General features: G+C 45.3%; 1 protein-coding gene across 2 annotated transcripts in view; it reads left to right on the top strand.

Annotated features, from left to right (window-relative positions):
* Positions 1 to 603: 603 nt before the first annotated feature.
* The window catches only part of TAFA1 (TAFA chemokine like family member 1), a 1,279,349-nt gene continuing 1,259,678 nt past the window's right edge, over positions 604 to 20,274 (top strand). For both annotated transcript variants that reach the window (XM_086936839.1, XM_086936838.1), the window contains exons 1-2: positions 604 to 1,014; positions 4,843 to 4,963. In XM_086936839.1, coding sequence (XP_086792965.1) covers positions 4,852 to 4,963 — 112 coding nt within the window. In that variant the 5' untranslated portion in view covers positions 604 to 1,014; positions 4,843 to 4,851. The remainder of the gene's footprint in view (positions 1,015 to 4,842; positions 4,964 to 20,274) is intronic.

Raw genomic sequence — 20,274 nt, 5'->3', positions numbered from 1 at the left:
TGCCAATGTGGTAAGTGCAAGATGTAATCTACTGCACCTACTATAGTGTGTTATGCATATTGCATAATAATGCTCCGCAATGCCGTCTTAAGCAGCACACACAAAAAAAACAGGGTGTCATGCAAAGGACAATTGTGCCGGTTTAAACCTACACTGTGGAGAGCAGGAGTGTAGATATTGTATATAGGAGAGCAAGTTCGGGGTCACCGGAGCCCCGGGGTGAGAGGAGCCCTCAGCACCCTGATTCTGGTTGTATTTCACTTCTCAGGTGGGGACCTCGGGCACCCTATTCCTTGCTTGCATAAGACACTCTTTCCTACTACGCCACTGGTGAAGAGGGTGCAACGTATTTGAAAACAGTGTATTAAAAAGAGCAGCTGTCAATATGAAATACACTGCTCTTTTTACACATCCGCTGAGGCGATACAGCCGCTCCACTTCTGCAGGTGAGCAGGTGAACTGTGCTTTTTCAGCGCACTGTGGCTTGCTGTAGGGGTCTATGCCGCTTTAAGACATGTGATACCCAAGCCACGGTGTGAGGAAACAGACTCGCAGGAGCATCTTACTGTACAGCAGCCCGGGCTGCAGAGTGTGGCTTGCTTTGCTGTGACTGCACTCTGCTGGGACAGCCAGCCGCGCGCCGAGCACAAGGCGATCCTCGGGCGTGTACGCGGGAAGCTGTAAATTACCTCAGGATCCCGTCAAAGGGCTGTGCGCGCGGAGGTGACGCCATAAGATGATTTAAAGGTGAAAATGACGCGCGTTCCACCCCTTGAATCTTGGCGACTTTTCTGACAACACTGAACCCTGATGTCTTCTTTACTCTGGAAATTGGATTGGTAGCGGCGGCGGAGCCGTGGGTGTGTGATCCTGAGCGAGACGATCACACGGGAGCTTCTGATTGAGAGAGTCGTCTTTTTTTGGGGTATTTTTTGGCGCCGATGGACCTTGAGAAGTGCTAGATCTCTCAAATGTGCGCTAATAGAGATCTCTGCTCGCGGTTGGATTATTCAGGTAAGAAGCTGCTCAGGGGCTTAACTCAGGGAGCAGATTTAAAAGTCATCAGATAATACCCGGGGGGAAGCGATTTTCGCGCACGTTTTATTGAAGCCGTCTGTTGAGGCAAAGGGGAAAGGCATTTGTCGCCGAGTGGTGAGCGGGGAGAGTGGCGTCGATGAGGGAGACTTATCAGGTAATGCGAGGGATCACATGAAATGCAATTAAAGTATTACCGCTAGCCGGTGCATTAGGAGAAAGCGGCGAGCGGAAGGGGAATCCTCTTTACGCGAGGGCTGGATGCTGAATGCAGAGCATGTTGTACTTTATTCAATTAAAAAAGCAACCTGGCAAGAAACACAGCGGAAGTTCGAGCAGGCAGCCAAGCTGCCCAAGAATGTGGAAAGGCTTTTTTTTTATTTAACGGAGATTGTCCTAATGTAATGAATGTATCGGGATTGCAGGAAGGGACACCCCTGGGCGCACGCACGAGGGCTCTCTGCTGCGAAGCGCACACCTTTGGAGAAAGACATTCGGGTGGACGCAGGCAGAAGCCGCTCGTGAGGTTGGTACTGTGTCCCAGGATCGCATTTAAGCTTTTTAAATTACTTTACGACTGCAACAGAGGCAGAATTCATCCCCGAAAGGGTTAAAGTGCTAACAGTTCTTCACAGGTTTGGCAAACGCTACCTGCAGACTACTGCTCCGCAGAGACAGAGCTAGAAAGTGACATTGCACAGCTTGCACGGCTAGGGTCGTCAATTGCCCCCCTTTGGCAACCGAACAATGGGATTCCTGGCCTCACCTTATGGTCGTCACCACTAGTCATATTATATGTGTATATATATATATATATATATATATATATATATATATATATATATATATATATATATATATATATATATATATATATATATATATATATATATATATATATATATATATGTGTGTGTGTGTATATGTATATATATATGTGTGTATATGTATATATATATTTGTATATATATATGTGTGTATATGTATATATATATTTGTATATATATATATATATGTGTGTGTGTGTGTGTGTGTGTGTGTGTATATATGTGTTTGTGTGTATATATGTGTATATAAAAATGCATATATATATATATAACTGCATATATATGCATAGATAGATAGATAGATAGATAGATAGATAGATAGATAGATAGATAGATAGATAGATAGATAGATAGATAGATAGATAGATAGATAGATAGATAGATAGATAGGTAGGTAGGTAGGTAGGTAGGTAGGTAGGTAGATAGATAGATAGATAGATAGATAGATAGATAGATAGATAGATAGATAGATAGATAGATAGATAGATAGATAGATAGATAGATAGATAGATAGATAGATAGATAGATAGATACGTCACCAGGAGCTGTGAAATGTTGTGCAGAGTCGACTATAATATTCAGGTGGGGGTAGGTGTATTATGTCGAGGTGGTAAACATGCTGACACGTAATGCCTGACGTCCAATGTTTTACATGAGAGAACGCCTTGCACTTTTTTTTCCATTCAGTATCCAACTTGATTTTTTTGCACAGCAGACTGGGAACAGTCTCACGCTGGTATGTCATTTGCAGGTTTTAAATTGGTACTCGCTTGCCCTCTTAAAACAAAAAAAAACTATCTGTAAGAATTACCTTCCTGGCTTGAAAGACTAGAATTAAATAATGGTCTGCTGATTGGATTATTGGATGAGGAGGCTCTGCGTGATTGGTCGGATCCGAGAGTGCCTGAAGTTTGATTAATTTGCCGATGCCAGTGCAGCAGAAGGTGCTTTAGAGAGGGGGTTACACTGGGCAGAGCTTCACAAACTCCTCTACACCTTCCGTCTTTGCAGAAATTTACCACAAGGCGTGTACCGGGTCAACGCCTATTCTAGTTCTTTGCTCTGAAATATAGGCTTACCTTAGGAAAAACAAGAAACGCGAACCTTACCAGTCCACTGACAGTTTTATTTATTTAATGAACGAGTTTGTCTGCAAGTTCTGGCACCCCGTATCTGATATACTGACGGATCGCAGCCCCGCTGGCTTTGTACTTCGGGCTGATCTGATTACAGATCTTTATGAGCGGATACTGAGCAAAATGAGCTGGTTTTGTCAGGGGAATTGAGCGGGCTTCTGAGAAACAATTACTTTGTGTGGAAGACAACACTGATTAAAAATTGATGTTCTCAGAAGCCCAAACAGTTTGTTACCTACTGGGTAGGTACAGAACAGACAACAGCGGGCCTCGTCAGTACATGCTTATGCAGTCTCGCAGACACACAAGGAACAAGGCTGCTTTCATGTTTCCAGATTACATTTACACATCTCACTACTTCAGAAGGCAGCAGATGGGGTGCCCTCCCTTCTTTCTATGAGTGTGGGCTAGGTAAGGCTCTGTGTGGATCCTGTGTGCTCAGATTAGCTTCTAGGATGCACATTGTCACCACACTGTAAAAATAGACACCTCTGCCCCCTTGCTCAAAATGGCATAGACTGCATTTCTGGTAAGTAGGCGGATAGGGGCAAAGTATCGGGATCCGATATATCAGTGACATGAGTGCGCCCTGCCTTCCCTCCCTTGGATCATTAAGTGTCATTTGTACTTCTGAATTATTTAGGTTAGTCAATAAGGCCTCTTGACTCGCATCTTCCTTGGCTGTCTCTTTTTGAGAAGACTTGTGTCAAAGGATGGGTGATATTGTTGGGACAGGAATAATCTAGCACCTCCCTTAAACGTAGGTTTTGATTGATATTTGCAGTACCTCTTTTTAAAAGGATTTTAACAAGTTTTTGGAGCAGTTTAGGCGAATTGTTAACAGCATAACTGCAAAGCAAATGTAAACATAAACCATAGGCAATTTATGATAGCTTCCAATCAAGGAGCAACCAAATAAATGGATCTGCATCTTGTATTTAAAAAAAATATATCTATGACTAACATCTGTGGTTGTCACTTCGAAGACTGACCTTTTATATTCTATGGTTCCTGTTCCTCAAACTCCTCACCTTTTGAGGCCCCACCGAACCATCATTTCCATCCGTCAAGGGCATATTGGCCTTGGGGATGTTGGGTGTGGTAGGGTGGGGTGATGGGTTGTGAGTGGTGAACTACCAGGGCTAACCAAGATGTTGGTTATTGATATTGGCATTGCGATGTAATGCGTCAGTGTACCGATGACAAGCATGCACATCAAGGCACATGTGACCGCCGCACATATTTAACATGCATTTGGCTTGACCTAACTCTCCTAGAGCATGCATAGTATATCAGATTATTTTTCAGTGGGGATATATTCTACGTTAATGCCATTAGGAAACCAAGTATCCACTCCTCTGCTTTTATTTGACAACCTACGTATTCTAGAAGTTGCAAGCCTGGTGTGCCTACATTGAACATTTGGACTGGCACAGCTGAGCACAGTAATTTGCAACAGAAACACACAAAGATCGAAACATATCCTGGTGACGTCGAGATAGCTGTCAGTCCTACATCCCAGAAGGCTAAATTTGGAAAAATGCAGTTCAGAAAAGAGCTGAAAACAACACAGCTTTAGCAAACTACCTGTCTGTGCAACAAGCACTTACAGTACATAGCAAGAGGAGACTATAGGATTGGTGACAGACTGCACACCATACTATAAGGATTGAAGAATCTGAACATGTACTCATTACATTTAAATGAAGCTTTTTTTCCAAGTATGAAATAAGTATGAAAATATCATCCTGTAAGGTGACATTAGTGTTCTGGGCAAGTACACAACTGTGCTGTAACTCTTAACCGGAGATGCTACCACTGAACCATATTTTTGTTTTGTTTAGAGAGTGACAATGGTGTCTGCGGTGTCCTGGGTCTTGTATTTGTGGATAAGCGGATGGGCCTTTCTGCTCTGCCAGGGATCCCTCCAGCACAGCTTCCAGCAGTACCACCTCCACCGACCAGGTAGGAAGAACCCATCAAAAACTAGCCATCTGCCAGACAGGGAACGGACACACTGTCCTGAGTGAATTGTTCTTGGTTGATGCCTAACTGAAAAGTGAATCAGAAGTTGAGACTGGCGATCTGTGGCAGGTGCAGGAACTTGGGAAGAAAGGAATAGTTTAATTTCCCTAGGATGACACATTTTTAGTCAAGGGGGAGAAGCTGCGACTCGAACTCCGGGTTTGTTGTTCTCACGCCTGCAACTTTGCCACTATGTCACACCTGGAATATGATTAGTGGTGCCGTGAAAATAGCAGAGCCCTTGGGCGTAAAACATATAAGGATTCATGTGTTGATTTCAGTAGGGGTCTTCCAAACTTTTCTCTTTATGAAAGCTTCATTAATTGTTTACCCTGACATAATTAATGCATTTGTTGAGACGCACAGCACAAGCAGGGAGAGAGCAGGACTGGAAGTATTTCAGAGAATGTACGTAGATGTATAATTCTGTTCTAGCCCTGTGTCCGTGTTTTATTTCAACGTTGGAAAATAATACATTTCGTCCACTGGGAAATAACCTTCTCCCTTCACGTAACTTTATTTTGTTCTGCCGGTGGTAGCCGGCTGGCAGGCATGACTCCGTGAAAAAGTGTGTGTGCTGCTAGAAGAAAAAAAATGTATAACTGAAGCTTTCGGGTCCCTAAAAGCAATTCCAAGAAAAGATTGCTTCATTTCTGCCACTGCACAGAGTGCAAATGTGTTGGCGAATTTTAAACGTGTCTGCTCTCCCGCTGCAGGGCCGAGCAAGGTGCGATTTTATTGTCAGGATGTGGATTATTTATAAATGCTTAGCAAGCCGCTTAGACAGAAACAGAAGGCTGCAAGATACTGTCAAGACTGCCATAACATAAGTTAGTAAGCACGTGGGTAACACGGTGATGCCGAAGAAGCCATCTTGGTACGTGCACCGTGGTTCTGAAACTTTGAAATAGTTCTGTTTGTCCACTCTGCAGGCTTTTCAAAATGCAGCATCAATGTATGTGTCCGAGGTAAAGCTGGGAGTTCAGGGGTGGCTCTAGGCTCATGGTGGCCCTGGGCAGGGAGCATAGGTAGTGGCCCCGGAAGAGGGGGTCCGTGCGGGGCGGAGCATGGAGGCCAGTAAAGAGGCGGGGGACGGGGGTTATGGGTGTTTGGAAGTGGAACAGAGCTGGAGGCCGCCAAATCCCTGCCAGGGGCTGCCAAGCAAATATGTATCCATCCTCTGAGGATTATTGTATTAAGGATATATATTGGCGTGGTGGCCCCTGGGATTTGGTGGCCCTGTGCAGGTGCACAGCTTGCACATGCCTAAGGCCGCCCCTGGGGAGTTGCATTACTACCTATTGCCAGTGCCACATGAATTACGCCATACTGCGGCCGCCATGGCTTCCGCAAAATTATGGATTTGCCTAATTTGCCACATAATATATAATCTGCTGCATAATGTACAGATTATAACAATAACAGATTTAAAGTTGCAGAAAATGCAGTAAGGTGGTGCCCTGCAGTGGAAGGCTCTTCACTTAGATTGACTGCTAACCGTTCAGTTGCTTATTGATGTGTTTGGGAGTTAAACTGGTCCCAATGAGCTGAAACCTTTGCCCATACATTGTTTATATGAGTGAAAACAACAAATTAATGAAGTAATACTATCACAAAATGTGCCAGATTGCGCCACATAATATGCATTTTTTTGCCACATAGTATAAATCAACCCTGTCGCTTAATTTGATCCTCCCCTGCGCATAATTTCAGTGGCCCTGCCTTTTTCACAGTGTGACCCTGTCAATAGTATGGTGCATCCATATTGATTAACACTTTTGTATTGTGCTGTAATTACAAAATTTATATGCTTTATACTGGGCACCAGGGGAAAAACTTTGCAAGCAAGTCTTTGGGCAAGTGAGAATTGCAATTGTTCAGCCATAGGTTTTGTAACTGATGGTGCCACCCTTTGTGAATTGATGAGATGGACTCTACTAATCAGAAGGCCTAGATTTCAGGCATTAATTACTGTTGTTCATGCGTATTCCAAGTTCAGAAAAAGTGTGGAAGAGGAACTGGAAGCAGGTGGTGACAGTAGCCATGTTTATGTGCATGTGTGGGGTGAAATGGAGTGATATGTACTAATAGCCATACTGTCCACAATGATGCTGGTCATTAACTTTTCTCCACGTTATGATTGTTAGACAAGTAATTAACAGCTGATAGCTCCATCGACAGAGGGCAGTCACGCTTCACTCTATTAATCAATCAGCATTTGTATAGTGCTGCACTGTCACTCCTAGGGTATGTGAGTGCTAAGGGTGCCGTGTCTGCGCTGAAAAGCCAGGTCTTGAGTTTCTTTCTGAAGTCCGCCTGGGAGGGTGCTATTCGGAGGCGGATGGGCAGGTTGTTATAGGTTTTGTCAGTGATGTAGGAGAAGGAGCAGCCCCTGCTGCGGCTGCGATGAATGCAGGGGGTGGTGTGCAGGAGGAACGTAGGTGTTTTTTGTGGGCAGGTGGAAGTTCAGTCGATGATTAACCCCTTGCATGCTGATGACGGCCCCCGTCCGTCATACAGCACAGTGGGCGTGTGCTGAGGACGGCTGGGGGCCGTCATGAACCCGCCCACTCTTTAGAAGTGCCGCACAGGCGCAGAATCGCGGCCGCACGCAAGGGGTTAATGTAGGATGGTCCTTGGTTGGGTAGAGCTGTGCATTTGTGTGTGAGGAACTTGAACTGGCATCTCTTCTGGATGGGTAGTCAGTGGAGTTTTCTAAGGTGAGAGGTGATGCGGTTCCATTTGGGATGGTCCAGGATGAGACTTGGTGTGGTGTTCTATATGTTCTAGAGTCTTTTGAAGAGCTGGGTGGCGATATCGACGTCAATAGTGTTGCCACAGTTGAGGCGGATGGTGATGAGGGCCTGCGTGACAGTCTTTCTGATGTTGATTGAAATGCATCTGAAGATTCTACAGAGCATATGCAGGGTGTGGATGCAGGAGGAACCAACAGCGGTGACTTGTCGTTTTATGGTCAGTTGGCTGTCGAGGATGATGCAGACGTTGCATGTGTGGTCTGTTAGTGTGGGTGTTGGTCTGAGTTTTACTGGTCACCAGCTGTGGTCTCATGCAGAAGTGTTCTTCCCGAAGATCAGTACTTCTGTTTTGTCGGAGTTGAGTTTGAGGCAGCTGTCTCTCATCCATTTGGCTACTATGATCATGGCATTGCAGAAGTTGGTTTTGGTGTTGCAGGGGGTCCTTGGTGACCGAGAGGATAAGTTGAGTATCGCCAGCCTTTGGTGATTGTGCTGAGTCCATGCTATACTGTGATGTGTAAGGAACTTTCAGCTCCCCATGGGCACGTGTCCTCAAAAGGCATTAACACTTTCCCATCAACGTGCATTCAGTGGCGGTCAGTAATTTTGGCAGGGAGGGGGTGGGTGGGCCGCACACGAAAACATATACACTCATTCACAACCATGCATTCACACATTCACACACATGTGTGCACACACACACACACACCAATTCACAGCACTCACAACCAATTCATACATGTATACATGCATGCATGCACCAAACATTAAAAAACAAAAAGCTTACCTGCCCTGCTGCTCTCGAGTGGAAAGCCTTGGAGTTCTGAGGAGAGGTCAGCCAATGAGAGAAGGCAGCAGTCCATCCCTAGTGATAGAGTGGGATGGGGTCGGTGAGACTGCTGACCCCACCCCACTCTGTGATGAGATGTCACTGATAGACACTCAGCCCTGGGTACTTCAGGGCTTAAAACTGAAGCACCCAGGAACAAGGCAATCAGTGACGCTCCCGCTCATCATGAGGGGCAGGGCCTTGAAGCACTGTTTCTAGGCTGAGGAGTTCATCCCCACAGGGCTGTGAAATCCTCAGCCTGGCAGGGTTCCTCTCAGACAGCTAGTAGCCTGTGCATTTAGCGCATGTTTAACTCCTGGCTGCCTGACCTGAAAAAGAACTGTGTTTGTCAGGCTGACCTTTGCTCAGCCTGATAGACACTCTTCTTCTCCGAATAAGGTGAGGGGGCGTGGCCCCTTTGCCCCTATGGATGGGCCTCTGCTCCCTGCATTATCACATAGGGCCCATGATGAATGGGCTAACTTTACCAGCTGTTAACACTCAGCAAAAACAATAACACTCAACCAAAGCCTAATGTTTCACACCAGGAACCGGCAACGTCCCATGTGACGCACACAGAAACCCGTCTGAATGTGGCCTCCTGCATGAATCAAAGTAATAAAATCCAACGATAAACCACAATGATGCAATCAAACAGGACAACTGACAAGTCTTTGAAGCCTTTCCCATGAAAAGTTATGACTTCCCTCAACTTAAAGTTCGCTTTCGGGGCTGCAACCTGCTCAGTTATCAATTCAACGCTCCCTCTCAACAGAGGACACCTAATCATTAACCAAACGGGCAGAATAAATCCTCATCTGAAGGAAGGAACAACAAGCCGAGGAAAACATATACCCTCATTATGTAAAATCAGAGTAAACAAGTGGCTGTGCTAGAAAGACAAAAAAAAGACGAGGGACAAAGATTCAGTGCGGTGCAACGTTTCCCTAAGCTTGAAAAATGACCTCTTTTATGGAACAGGAAGAGCGAGACACTAAGTGCATACCAAGTATCAGGGAAAATGCGCGAGATGACAAATCTTTCACTCAGGGCCGCGATACAGACAGAGTGACGGGTTTACAGCCGCTGCGTCGCGCGCTCGGGGACAGCAGGCTTTTCCCTCTCGTGAGTCCCTCCCGGGCAGCTTCCTCGCGCCAGGCGTGAGTAAGATGGATGGTCTCCTGATACCGGGCGGCCAATTCCAGTCTCTCAAGAAATAATCCACTCGGTTGACAGATGAGCGGGCTTTGACACCCTCCTCACCCCGACCAGGCCCTGCCACACCTGCAGTGTACACACACACAGCAGGGAGGGGGTATTCGAAGGGACAGGCCTGTGGGTCCACCACCCTCAGCACCACACTTGAACATTTTCACTTCGATAAAGTTATGAATCCGCAGCCTGTCGACCGAACCGAACAGACCTGGACATAAAAAAACACAGGGAATATGTTAAGTAGAAACCTTCCTGAATGTTAATGCGTTTTGAGTGCAGTCCCTAAGCACTTCCTATTTTTCATATTTATGATATTAGAAAGGCATCATTTACTTTCATTTAGACACTTTTTTTGGGCAAGATTAAAACGTTCCATCAAATAAAAGTGAATAGAGGAGCGCCGAGCTGGATGAGACGCAGGCTAACGACCACTATAATTTATCATTCCAGTCGCTTGATGTTGTGTGTGTATGAAGTTTTATTTTTTTCTGCACTGCAAATGACTGTAATCAATGCGGGATCCAGCATGGCATTTTATGGCGGTGCTTAGCTGAAGGCTAGGTGTTTAATTTAAAAGCGACATACCGAGCAATTATGCGCGCACCAGTAAAACTATCTTACTGTAAAGGACAATCTAACCTGATTAATTTCACGTATTTCCTCCCTGTTAAAAGCAGCTGTCACACATGAAACTGGCTGTGCACTCTAGATATTTCAATGAAAATTATTGCTTTTAAGAAGGAGCTCCTAAAGTTAAATTAAAAGATAGCGATGTTTGTGTGCCTAGGTGTTCTGGAAGATAGCTCACAAAGTTTTCTGGAAGCGAGCCTTAACTCATGGAAGGATATGTCTGTGTATTCACCCATGAAGTGCTACAGGTTGCAATTAGGGTGTTAACTCATATGTAAAGATGCAATTAGAGTGAAAATAAATGTGATCCAATAAAAAGTGTTATTTAGATTTGCTGTACCAGGAAACACCCATTCACACATTCATTATTACAGTGCAGAAGTTAAACTCAAGATTATTTCCAAGGTACATTGTATTTCTATGTCAAGACCAGAGGCGTGGATTATGCCCTTCTTCCTTCTCTTTATTTTACATCAGACATTTCAAAAACACAACAAAACGACTTTTCACATGAACACCAGGGAAAAGGGAAAAGTCTAAATCCATAAATCCTTCCTATCTGCTTTCAGCCCTGTCTCACCGTAGTCCTACTTCGCTGTTGACTACTCCTCTTTCTTCGCTGCTCAGTAGCAAGTTTAGGATAAAAGGGTGTTTTTGTGGTTATTGAGTGATGTGTTTCTCTAATCTAATAATCCAATTGCTTTACAGATTCCTGGTGGTCGCGGGACTCTTTTGTGTGCTTCACGCGCCATTGTCACCCAATATCTACTGCAGTGGGGTCCTCCCACCGATTGGGGGCACTGTGGCACCTTCCTGGACAGTACGAGTTTGTTCTCCTAGCTGGAGTGACACCATTGTTTGGGTCTGTTTTCCCAAGTATTTTTATACACCCGGGTGCAAGTTCCCCTGCAGCAGCACCCAATGGAGTCCACAGAGAGTTCCCCAACCCTGTGCACCGCCACCCCAGGACACAGGGGATACCAACGATGACACATGACCTTCTAGACCATGGCTGTCCGTGCCCCCTTCCACCCCAGCCCCAGAGGGTGCTTCAGATATATTAGACCTGGTCGACATCATCCTCCCCTGGTCTGCAGACTGGGTTCCAGCAAGTTGGCCATGTACGTCACCAGTCGTTTACGTAAACCCATGGAGAAGGACGCTCACAACCACCTCCAGTCAGAATGCCCTCATTCCCTTTTAGATGGCAAGTTAGCCCTTACCCCGGATATCGACCCTAAGATGGCGAAATTTCTGGCAAAGTTTTAAGGACCCTAAGAAGGGTATTGACTGCTCCTGGCGCTCCGGCCAGGACAAGCTTCTGAACTCGGGCAGCCTGATGACGAAGATCCAGGATATGGCTGAAGAGGCTGAGGCCTCGGGATCTTTCATCTCTCCAGGGCTGTTGTCACGCTGGGGGCAGCGGGCCATCGTATTTTTAGGGAATGCAAATTGTGTGCTCTCAACAGAGCGTCGTCGCTCCCTGTTAATAAAGTTAGACCTAAAGTTGGGGGACCTCGCCTCTTTGGCGATAGGAGCTACAGCCCAGGAGGGGTTGTTCGGGGACGCCTTTGTCAAAGAGCTTAGGAAGTTTGTGACAATATTCACCTTCCTGGACAAGGCCCAGTCCAACATTAGGTGGGTCTTTACCCCATCAGATTTTCGAGGGGCCGGTCAGTCACTTGACCAGTCCTTACTCCTATTCCAACCTTGACAAGGGGACAAGACTCCAGGCATAGACAGTATCAGGACAGAGCATTCTTCAGTACATTCTACCCTACCAGAGGACAGAAGTTCTAAGGCCCCAGAGGCTACAGAGTCCAATTGAATGCCTCTGAGAAAGGAGAGTGTTCTGCCATCTGCTCGCCAGCGGGGGGGTCGACTAGCACTTTTCCTTCCTGCTTGGGCTTCTAGCATCAGCAATGCTTGGATGCGCCAGATGGTACTTGGCGTCCAGATGGAGTTCTATGGCTGCCCTCACCAGGTGGGCCACCCCAGTCCCATTTTCTTTTCCCAGCATGATTCAGAGCTGATAGACAAAGAGGTGGCTGCCCTTGTCCAATAGGATTCAGAAAAGGGGGGGTGGTGATGGACAGAGCATCTGAATTAAGCAGAATACTCGTACCCAGTCAACAGATCAGGGCTTGATCCATCACCATTTTTTAGCTCACTGCACCATCCCAGCTCAGAACCTGGCTACATGCAAATTAGTCTGTCCCTGGCCCAGTGCATCATGGGAACAGGGCAGACCAAACTACCAAGCCAATTCTTTTACTGGAAAGGAAACAAGCTTCCGGGGACCGGTTTCTGGCAATACAGCCGTCTTCGGCCCGGCTTGCTTGAATCCTGATGGTGCAGTGAGCAAGGGACTCACATCTGAGCATACCCTTCCACGCTTGTGGTTGACAAAACGATTCAGAAAAGGGGGGGTGGTGATGGACAGAGCATCTGAATTAGGCAGAATACTCGTACCCAGTCAACAGATCAGGGCTTGATCCATCACCGTTTTTTAGCTCACTGCACCATCCCAGCTCAGAACCTGGCTACATGCAAATTAGTCTGTCCCTGGCCCAGTGCATCATGGGAACAGGGCAGACCAAACTACCAAGCCAATTCTTTTACTGGAAAGGAAACAAGCTTCCTGGGACCGGTTTCTGGCATTACAGCCGTCTTCGGCCCGGCTTGCTTGAATGCTGATGGTGCAGTGAGCAAGGGACTCACATCTGAGCATACCCTTCCACGCTTGTGGTGGACAGAACGATTCAGAAAAGGGGCACCACAATGGCTTTGTCTGCAATATCTTCCTAGTCGACAAAGCCATTGGGGGGTCGGAGACCAACGATTAACCTGAAGGACTTCAACGAGTGGGTAGTATACCACCGTTTCAAAATGAAAGGTATCCATCTGCTCCGATACATGTTGAGACCTCTTGACTGGATGGTCCGGATTGACCTGAAGGACACTTCTCTCACTGTCACGGTCTTTCCCTCTCACCTGCATTTCCTGCAGTTCTGGTGGGGCTTCAAGTTCACCACTCTGCCATTGGCCTATCCAAGGCTCTGTGGTGTTTCATCAAGGTCCTCAGGCTGTCTGTGGAATTCCTAAGAGCGCAAGGCATCAGGATGATAGTCTATCTAGACGACATGTTCTTCTTGGCTCAAGGCGCCAAGAAACTGACTTTGCACTTGCAAATAGTAGAGAATTTATTACAGGGGTTGGGATTCATGATAAATGATAAGAAATCCCTTCTAGCCCTGGTTCAATGTGCGACCATTCTAGGATTCATGATAGACTCAGTCTCCTCTACCCTTAGACTTCCAGCCCAGAAAATTGTGAAAATCAGGCACAAGGTAGTCAAACATGGCCAAATCAAATAGGTCCCTGCACCAGCTTGTCCGCCTTTTGGGTTTTCTCTCTTCTTGTTCCAGACCATCTTTCCCGGCCCCTTGCACTATTGGGTGATGCAGCATCTCAGAGCCCATCACCTCAGGAAGGGGTTGACATACTCGCAGTCAGTGCCGCTTATGGCGGAGGTAAAGAAGGAGATTGTTTGGTGGCTTACTCACATGGAGGAGTGGAATGGAAGGGCCATCTTCGGTTCCGCCCCAGACATCGTGATCAAGTCAGACGCCAGTCATTCTGGCTGGGGTGCCAGATGTGGAGATTTTTGCACAGGAGGTGCTTGGTCTACATAAGAGAAGTTCTTGCATATCAATTACATGGAGTTCCTGGCAGAGTCTCCTCAAAGATGGACAATATTTCCACGGTCAGGTACATCAATCACCTTGGAGGTACAAGGTATTGCACTTTCCTCACATCCTGCTGTATCCAGATCTCAATCCACATTGTCTGATAGTGAAGGGGACACTGAAGATGATGGGCTGGCGGATTTCATGCAACACTGGTCACTCCCAGCCCTTTCAGGACATGCTGTGTCATTACTATCCAGAGCATGGGCTGACAGCACGACCAAGAGATACCTATCTTCCTGGAACAGGTGGCATCGTTGGTGTGTGTGATGAGGAGTAAATTCTGTGGGCGCAGATGTAGCCCAATTGCTCTATCAACGTGTTTCATTCGGAAATCTCTGTGGGCCATGCCCCCATTGATGGGGCCCCGATGGGGGAACATCCATTTGTCTGCAAACTCCTCAGGGGCTTTCTACTTTACCTTTCACCGGAGCCGCGCTACTCTGCTCTGTGGGAAATTAAGCTGGTGCCCAATCTTTTCTAATCCTGGCAATCAAATAGGTTTTTATCAGACAAGGAGATTTCAGCCAAGTTGGCGGTGCTGTAATGTCTGGTTTGCTGCAGACGCGTGTCAGACGTGAGAGCCCTGGACATCTTGGGCAGAATCTTTTCCATGGTCAGTAGAAGGACCAACCGTAATACTAGGATTATCTCATACCCGGCATTCCTGGAATCCCCCAATCTGTGTGTGGTACAGTGCCTCAGAGCATACAAGGCTTTGACTGAGGAGGTCCCCCCTCCAGAAGAGAGACAACTGCTTATTGCATTAAAAAAAACATACAAATTGGTTCCTTCTCCAACCACAGCTAGATCGGTATGTTGGGTAATACAGGAAGCAGGTATTGATACTAAGGAGTTTGGGGCTCACTCAGCTAAAGGGGCTATGGCCTCAAAAGTGTTTTCATTATGGATGCAGCTAGAGGACCTAATGCGCACTGCTGACTGGTCCTTGGACTCTACCTTTAAGACGTTTTATTTTAAACTAGTGCTAGTGGTGGCACAGCTGGTAGTGGACAAGCTTGGAACTGGCATAACCCAAGCCTCCGGTCCTGATACAGGATGAAAATTTGCATAGCTTTAGTACAGGTTATTTTCAATTTTATTCGGGACATGGAGGCAAGAATTATCTCACTTGGTGATCATTACAGATGCGAACCCTCCCTATTCTTGCATAAGTAAATTTGTTTCCTGATTAGATGGAAAAGTGAGCTTCTTTGTAAAGTTGTGTTTAAAGTTTGCATTGTGTAGCAGATTGTTTTCTGTCCAGTGGTTGTGCTTTGAACCAATCATAGTGGGAATGGTCTCTTATGTTGCCTGTTTTTGCAGGGAATGATGGCTCCAAACAAGATGCATGACGTTCAACTAGACTTGTTCGAGTGAAGGAAGAATAGTAGTCAACAGAGAAGAAGGACCACGTTGAGACTATGTTGCAAGCAAAGAGGAAGGACTTATAGATTTAGACTTTTTCCTTTTCCCTGGTATTAATGGGAGAAGTAGTTTTGTTTTATTTTTGAAATGGCTGCTGTAAAATAAAGTGAAGGAAGAAGGGCATAATCCTCGCCTCCGTGTCCTTAATAGAATTGAAACTTACCTGTGCTAAAGCTAGGAACATTTTCATTCACATGTGAAAAACAGTTTATTTCATCAAAAAGTGCATGGTGCAGTGACTTTACTCTGAGAAACAACTCTCTTACTAGTCAATCAATATGATTTTACCTCACTGTACCAATTTACCCTTGCATCATGGTTTTGGTTAAATACCTCTTTCTGAAACAAATGCACATGAAAAATTCCATCGCATAAAACACATATGCAAATGTGCGGAGTGTAATCTGCTATTTATTACCATTTTTGAGGGAGTGGAGGGGTATCCTGACCCACTCGAAATTAAGTCAGTTTCCATAAAAAAGCCTTTTTTGTAGAGGTATGTGACATTTGCACAATTTGCTGTTGCGAAACTATGTTGAATTTCCTAACAATTAAGTGAATTGTGCATAATAAATCAAAATGCAAAACTGGCATTCGGCATTGTATTTTAGTGTGAAATGCATCCTCACATCCACTTTGGATGCAAGAAAGCATTTTGTCCTAAAAAAATACAGCAAAAAACCAAAAGCACTGCAAATAATAGTCAGCCTCAGTCCGTTGTTTGCATTGTGCCATGCTTTCATGTGAAATTTTTACAGCAAACGACGCATTTGTGGTAAATTTTCACAGAGAAGCTCACATAATTACGTGATGTGGTGTAATAAGGTAAATCCTAGACTTTAGTGTAACTCAACATTACTAAAATTATGCTGATTGTGCCAGTATGACACAAATTTTGCCTGGACCTAGTTTTTTGTTCTCTATATAACGTTGTTGCTGTCGACAAATCTGAACTAAACTTTCCAAAAATAAAAATTCTGTCAGTTTGGGTTCAACATGGCATATTTCGTGTAAATCTGTCAAGTGAGGTGCAAAAAAACTAGCAGTCTAAAAAGTGACTTTTCCTTTTCAAATCTCATAGAAAAGTTTGCACTATGCTACAGAAAAGAAATGTTGAATGGATCTGCAACTCCGCTCAAGTTCTTGCAAGGGCTGGGAAGTTTATTAACATTATTTTAACCACATTGCACACAGTTCACTGCTAAAGAAACATGAGACGGCGCCCAGGGGGTCAAATCGGATCATCTTGCAGGGCACAACAATACACCTACAGAGATAGCTCACTAAGAGCTGTTGAAGCATTCTCAAGTCCCTTCTTATATTACCACTGTACACAAGGACTTTGCTGAAAGCTAGGTATTGGCAACATCAAAAAACCTTGGGACATTCTGTTATTGCCTTTTGCACCTCAGAACTTCTCTTCTGCCTCTAAATGGTTACATTTAACACTCTTGCCATTAATCAGAAATGCTGCCTGGGGACTGTTATTAATCTTGACTGCTTGCTTTTATAACGTTCTTTTTCATTGTTCTTGTTTTAATTAAGCATTGATGAGATGTTTGTATGAAATGGTTTTAAATAACTGTATAATAAAGAGAGGGGATCTGCAACAAATTGGCCATAGAAGTACAGCTTTAGTCAAGAAAGTTCATGAACTTGGTTTGGTGTCAAATATTTAGTAGCTGTTAGAACTGGGGGTTCTGTTTGGCAGAGGTGTGCACCCTGCCCAAGCAGGAATCTCCATTCTAGTCAGGGTAAGCAAGATACACACTAAAAGATAACCTGTGTTTACCCTCTGGTAGCTTAATAGAGAGCAGTCAGGCTTATCTAAAGAGGCAATGTGTAAAGTATTTGTGCAAAACACACTAACACATGCACCCACAGTAACAATGAAAATACCACAAAAACACTCCGCACATGTTTAGAAACATAGATAATATTTGTATGAGTAAAACAAGACCAAAATGACAAAAATCCAATCAGTAGAACTGGAGTTATGAATTTTACAATATTAGATTAAAATGTAATGCTTAAAAGCAAATGGTGCTAAAGGGTTAATTGTGGTCCCAATGGGCCAGGTTAAATCCAAATTTCAAACCGACCAACATTGAGGGCGAGGCATGATACAGTACTCACATAGATCACACTGAAAAAGTACCTTAGAAGGAGGAAGCTTAGATGTCGAAGACTCTGTGTCGTTTCTGCGCAGAGAATGAATGCTTCATCGACGAACCCCTTTACGACGCAGGCTCTGTGTCATGGTCCAGCTGCATTGTCCATTGTCGAGCTGAGCAGTCTGTCAAAGCGATGCCATTGATCATATCATACTTTGATGTTGAAGGCCCATACGTCAATTGCGATCGGTACAAAGTCGTCACTGCATCAATTCTTTAAAGTTTTGCACAGTAGAAGCTCCCTTTTGAAGGGCCCAGGATTGAATTGGCACCACTTGGCAGGGCAGGACTCATGGATTGCAGAGTTCAGGTGTTGTTACAGGGTTGAAGGAATTCTTTGATGGCCATATACTTCAGAACAGGGGGCAAGTTAGCAAGCCCTTGGAGTCACTCTGGGATCAAGTGAGATGGGTTTAGTCCCTGTCCTCAGCAGGGCAGATATCAGCAGGTATCAGGGCAGCACTGCAAAACAGAAAAGCAGTTCTTTTAGAGCATCAGTCAAACAGAATGGCAATCCTTGTTGCACAACAGTCTTTACTCCTGACAGAGGTCTTCACAGATTCACTAGTGTACTTCTTGATAGGGTCACTTATATCTAGTTGTGCCTTTGAAGTGGGGGTGACTTCAAAGCAGGCCCTCGAAGTGCACACGTCCCACCTTTCCTTCCAACCCTGGCTCCAGACCAACAGTGGTATGTAATCAGCCTTTTGTGTCGGAAGCAGGACACTGCCTATTCAGGTGTAATTGTCAGCTCCTGCCCTCTTCCTGCCAGGGAGAGCTATCAGAATGCAGATCAATGCAGATGAGCTCTGTGTCACACCCATCCCTCCTGTGTTTGTGGCTGTCTAGAGGGAATGCACAAAGTTTAACTGTCACCCACCTCAGACGTGTATTGGAGACAGGCTGCAAGGCACACAGAGCAGTAAGAGCAGAGAAATGTTCACTTTCTGAAAGTGACATTTCTAAAACAGTAATGTTAAATTCAACTTTACCAGTAAAGAGGATTAATCATTACCATTTCATAGATATGAAACATGATGCAGCTACTCCTTTCCAAACAAGAATTATAGCCTAAAAGTTTATTAAGGAAATAGAACTAAAACGCAGAATGTGACAAATAGATTCATCACTGGTATGGAGAATAGAACTGTTGAAAAAGCGGTCTATTTAGGCATTACTATTACAGCTTAGGTGGATGATATAGCAGACCTAAATATTACCCCTATAATGGGGAAAATTAAAAAAGACCTCCAACATTGTGATAATCGGAAACTTTCAACTTTCAATAGATGAGAGTTGTAATCTCATCAAAATGATGATCCTGCCAAAACTTTTGTATATTTTTCGTGTGATTCCTTTAGAAATTCATAATTCTTAGTTTAAGCAAATAGAGAAGGAGGTGGCTAGGTTTATTTGGTGCTGTCAGGGGACTAGGGGAGCGAATATATACCACTCCCTTCCCAGGGATCGAGGAGGTTGTGGGCTCCCGTTTTTTAAATTATATTATTTAGCAGCTTCATTCCAATACTACTGGCATCTCTTTGGAGCCAAGGGAAAGGACAGGGGGGATTCTGGTCAAGTACCAACAATATATGAACTATTGATAGGCGCTCTGGCTAATGGGTGTCTTTTGAAATTCTATGAAGCAAGTTATTTTAAGAAAACGCGCTTCAAGGTATTGATCGCTGCCTTCCGTAATTGAGTAGGCATAAGGAAGAAACTCGCGATAGGAAGATATAATTGTTACCCTCCTATAATCAGGAATGACCAATTTCCCAGGGCACCACAAGATACATGTCTGGTAAGGTGGGGTAAGTGAGGTGTATACAGGATAGGGGATCTATTAGCTCGGGATCACATAACATAATTTGAAGTTATTAGAGAAAGGTTTGATGTCGGACCCCGGGATTTCTTAACATTTTTACAGCTGAGAGATTTTCTGCTTAAAAAGGCAGGCGGTGCGGCAGGGTTTGGACAAGTACCCCTACTGGAATTACTTACTAGCAATAACAGACCCTCAATTACACAAATATATAGGTGTATGTAGGAAGATGTGCCGGATGATTTGAATAAACATGGGCTAAAATGGCAGGATAGGTTGGGAGTCGAGGATTCTTATTTTATAAGATCACTAGCAGCCCGTCCCGACCTTGTCCGGGAGCTTTCAGGCTTCCCCCTACCCCCGCTCGTGCCCCCACCCGTCCCATCCCCCGCCTGCCGCCTTGCCGGACCCTCGCGTGGCCTGAGTCAATCCCCGTCCCCGTCCCCGTCCCCCGCCTACCCCGACATTGCCTTTTGTCCATTCCCTGCCTGCAGCCCTTGCCCCCGCACCCCCCGTCCCCCGCCTGCCGCCTTGCCGGACCCTCGCGTGGCCTGAGTCAATCCCCGTCCCCGTCCCCGTCCCCCGCCTACCCCGACATTGCCTTTTGTCCATTCCCTGCCTGCAGCCCTTGCCCCCGCACCCCCCGTC

This window comes from Lissotriton vulgaris, chromosome 9 (assembly GCF_964263255.1).
Source record: "Lissotriton vulgaris chromosome 9, aLisVul1.2, whole genome shotgun sequence".
NCBI lineage: Eukaryota > Metazoa > Chordata > Amphibia > Caudata > Salamandridae > Lissotriton > Lissotriton vulgaris.
The sequence above is the reverse complement of the archived record's forward strand: the minus strand, read 5'-3'. Positions and strand labels throughout refer to the sequence as shown.